The sequence below is a fragment of the Theropithecus gelada genome, chromosome 14 (assembly GCF_003255815.1).
Source record: "Theropithecus gelada isolate Dixy chromosome 14, Tgel_1.0, whole genome shotgun sequence".
Lineage (NCBI taxonomy): Eukaryota > Metazoa > Chordata > Mammalia > Primates > Cercopithecidae > Theropithecus > Theropithecus gelada.
In genome coordinates this window covers 16,747,403-16,751,411 of record NC_037682.1, presented here as the reverse complement: position 1 = coordinate 16,751,411, position 4,009 = coordinate 16,747,403, and the positions used below count along the sequence as shown (strand labels likewise).

At 36.0% G+C, this 4,009-nt stretch overlaps 1 protein-coding gene across 1 annotated transcript; it reads right to left on the bottom strand.

Annotated features, from left to right (window-relative positions):
• Positions 1-789: 789 nt before the first annotated feature.
• LOC112607010 (olfactory receptor 5R1) lies at positions 790-1,757 on the bottom strand. The gene has a single exon (XM_025358010.1). It carries the CDS (start codon positions 1,755-1,757, stop codon positions 798-800), a length of 960 nt encoding a protein of 319 aa, XP_025213795.1. The 3' UTR covers positions 790-797.
• Between the last annotated feature and the right edge of the window lie 2,252 nt (positions 1,758-4,009).

Genomic DNA, 4,009 nt, shown 5'->3' with positions numbered 1-4,009 from the left:
CGTATGTTTATTTGATTGTGGTAAGTAGGACTACCTGACCAATTAGCCTTGGAGACCGTAATGAATTTATTTTTTAATAGTTGTTTTTTTTTTTTTTTTTTTTTTTTTTTTTTTTGTTTCCCCTGAGAGAGAGACAACTTCTCACTATGTTGCCCAGGTTGGTCTTGAACTCCTGGGGCTCAAGCAGTCCTCCCACCCTTGACTCCTGAAGTGCTGGTACTACAGGTGTGAGCCACTGTGCCAGGCCAAATAAATTCATTTCTAACTTTATATAACAAACATTTATATACCTAAGGCTTCCAAAACACTTATTATTGCTAGATACTTTTCTAAGCATTTCATAAATATTAACCTGTAAAATCCTTTACAAAAAGAGCAATGAGTTAGGTCCTATTATTCTATTATTTCCTAAACTTGGAAACAAAGTCACACAAAATTTAGCTCAATTTTCCAAGGTTGCAGAGCTAATATGAAGGAAATAGTGCTCAAACTCAGTCTTGCGTCAGCATCCCAAACTCTTAACAAATACATGCTACTGTCTTTGCTTTAAATACACCTGTGAGTGTTTGCATATATGAGTGTGTCTCTGTTTGTATTTGAACATGATTTCAGTGGTCTGCCAAGACTGTGATTGCCTGAATTTGGATGCTTTGATTCATACTGATTTTTCATGATCTGCCTGGCTCTTGCAGAAAACATCAGGGTCTATTAAAGTAACAGCTACATTTTCAGTTCATTGGGAAATAATGACAAGAAAAACTTTGATTTATTTCCTGCTTCTGTTTAATAAAGTTTTATTATTTTTTAAAAAATTTTAATATCTGTAAGTTTTCACAACATTTATCCAAGGCTTTCTTTGAGGCATCTTTCACTTCTTTGTTCCTTAGACTGTAGATTAGGGGGTTTAACATGGGGATCAGCACTGTGTAAAATACAGAAGCCATCTTGTCTGTGTCCAAGGAGTGATTTGATTTGGGCTGTAGGTACATAAAGATCAGTGTGCCATAGAAAATAGTGACAGTCACCATATGGGAACCACAGGTGGAAATGGCTTTGTGTCGCCCCTGAGTAGAGCGGATCCTTAGGATGGCGGCAATAATAAAGATGTAGGAGGTGAGGACAATGGAAGAGGAACAGATCATATCAAAGCCAGCAAAGGCAAAAATCAGAATTTCCTTCATGTGTGTGTCTGAGCAGGACAGAGCTAAGAGGGGGAGGTCATCACAATAGAAATGGTTAATTATGTTTGGGCCACAGTAAGTCAGATGAAAAGTGATAATGGTGTGGAAGAGGGCGACCAGGAAGCTGTATATATATGGAACTGCCACCAGTTGAATGCAGACTCTTCTTGACATCAGTGTTGAATAATGCAGGGGACTACAGATGGCGACATAGCGATCGTAGGCCATGGAGGCTAGAAGGAAACACTCAGTGATCATGAAGGTGAGAAAACAACCCAGTTGGGTTGCACAAGCATGGAAAAGAATGGTGTTGCGTTCCACAACAAAATTCACCATCTTCGGTGTTATAGCAGAGGAGTAACAAAGGTCAACAAAGGCCAGGTGGCTGAGGAAATAGTACATAGGTGTGTGGAGTTGAGTATCAATCTTGATTAAGGTAATCAACCCAAGATTGCCCAGCACTGTGACTAGATAGATAACTAAAAACACCCCAAAGCAAGGGGCCTGAAGCTCTGGCCGGTTGGTAATTCCTTTGAGAATGAATTCAGTGACATAAGTGATATTAACTTCAGCCATTTATCCTAACAGGTTTTGTAGATTTGTTGCGGTTTAAGAATAAAAATGATACTTCTCATGTTCCCTGTCAGTGTTGGGTAAAGGCGATCATTGTTGCCTTCTTGCCTTGAATCATATCATCATGTAGGCAAAAACATGCATCTTACCTCTCTAATATTAGACAGAGGCCAGTCTTGCCTGAGGGAGACTTGCAGAATAGTATTCTTAAGAAATATTTTGCTTTGTAATTTTAGAAAATAAGAGAGGATGTTGGTTAAAATTATGTAGGATGAAACCACTTGTGACAACTGACACCAATATTTCAACGTTTTTCCTGCCATTAAAAATCTTATATTTTTTCCATGCTTATATAATTATAACAACATGAAAATATTGAATTTATAGATGTGACCACATTTATATTTCCTTATTTTTCCAGTTTTGTGCATGCTTCCATAAAATATATCAAAAATAGATCAAAATAATGTTAGAGTGGCTATGAATTATTCAATTTGCTATATTCCTTCCTATACTTATATAGAATAAGTAATTTATGCTATAGAAATTGAAAGAAATTTGATGATAAATATGAGAAAACATAAAATTTTATTTACATATGAACTTAAAAAACACATTATTTTTCCAATTCAAAATTTAACATATTTGGAAGTGTGTTACCCAGAGTTAACACAAATCAAGTAGTTTATCAAAAGTTAACATATTTGGAAGTGTATTGATCAAAGACTCAACACAATTAAGTAGTTTATCATAGTTAAATCCCATGTAGATAAATAAGTTCCTCCACAAATGTGTCAATGTATTTCTAGGGCTTAAAATATCCAAGGCACTTACTCTAGTTGGTTGTACTTTTAGAAACATATTCTAAGGAAATATTCAGTTGTAAAAAGTTTTATGGAAACATATACTGGCGGGTGGAGTTTCTGATGCATCTTGTAGGATAATTAAAATTACTTGTATTTCTACCAGCCCTGAAAAAAAGAGGATTCATCTTGTTCAGTCCAATATTAGTCTATTTAAACTTTAGTCTTGAGAGATCATCGTATCTAACCTCTTTGTCTTTCACATTCCATTGATTAGTACTATTTTATCTATCACAATTGAGTGATGTCCTTATCAGATATTCTGAGTGCATTGCATGAATTAACTTGATAGTCTCTTGCTTACCCTATGAGGAAGGCTGTCACCCATATCTCCTTATAAACGTTGGAAAAATCCGAGTTTCTGGTAATGGTCACAGAGTATTAGTGTGACTGTTATAACTGACAGTAGAGTCCGTATTTCTTTCCTTTTTTTTTTTTTTTTTTTGAGACTGAGTCTCGCTCTGTCGCCCTGGCCGGAGTGCAGTGGCACAATCTCGGCTTACTGCAAGCTTCGCCTCCTGGGTTCACGCCATTCTCCTGCCTCAGCCTCCCGCGTAGCTGGGACTACAGGTGCCCGTCACCACGCTCAGCTAATTTTTTTTTTTTTTTTGTATTGTTAGTAGTGACAGGGTTTCACCGTGTTACCCAGGATGGGTCTCGATCTCCTGACCTCGTGATCCGCCCATATTTCTAATCACTCTTATGCTGCCCAAGTGTAGTGGTTTGTTCCTTAAGCTTTAATCACAGGGATGAAAGAACAAGACTAAAATGTCAAACTAAATGTTTAAAGCTTAGAGAAGACAAACATGAAAACTGTAGTTTTCCAAAGATTGCAAAGTTTCTCATATACTACGTCAAAGTAAAATAGAAGGCTCCTAAAACATATATATACACACACATACACATGCATACACATACATATACAGAGACATATACAAATATACAAACATATATACACACATATATATTGCTATTCTCAGTAAATAACTGTTTCATTTATGAATATTCAGAAGCCAGAATTATCTTACATATGGGACTTGTACATGTTCAATTTTTTTCACAAAGGATTTTATGTCAATTCTAGCTGTGAAGTTATAATCTGAACCCTGATTGAGGATAATTATAAGGCTGTCCCACAATGTAAAAGTAAATAGACCACTTTCACTGAAAAATAGTGTCAGGGAAAGAGTATCATCTGTTTTATTTTTTACTTAATGAAGTCCATCTATATGTTAGCACTTCCTGTGTTATTGCTTTTATATAACTTCGAGATTTGTGGCGGTTCCAAGGTACATGTCATACCAAGTGAGAGCACGCCACATGAGAAAATAGATGTATGAGTAAGAATGTTAACTATGGTGGACATGTGCTATTAAGTAACACAGAATATTT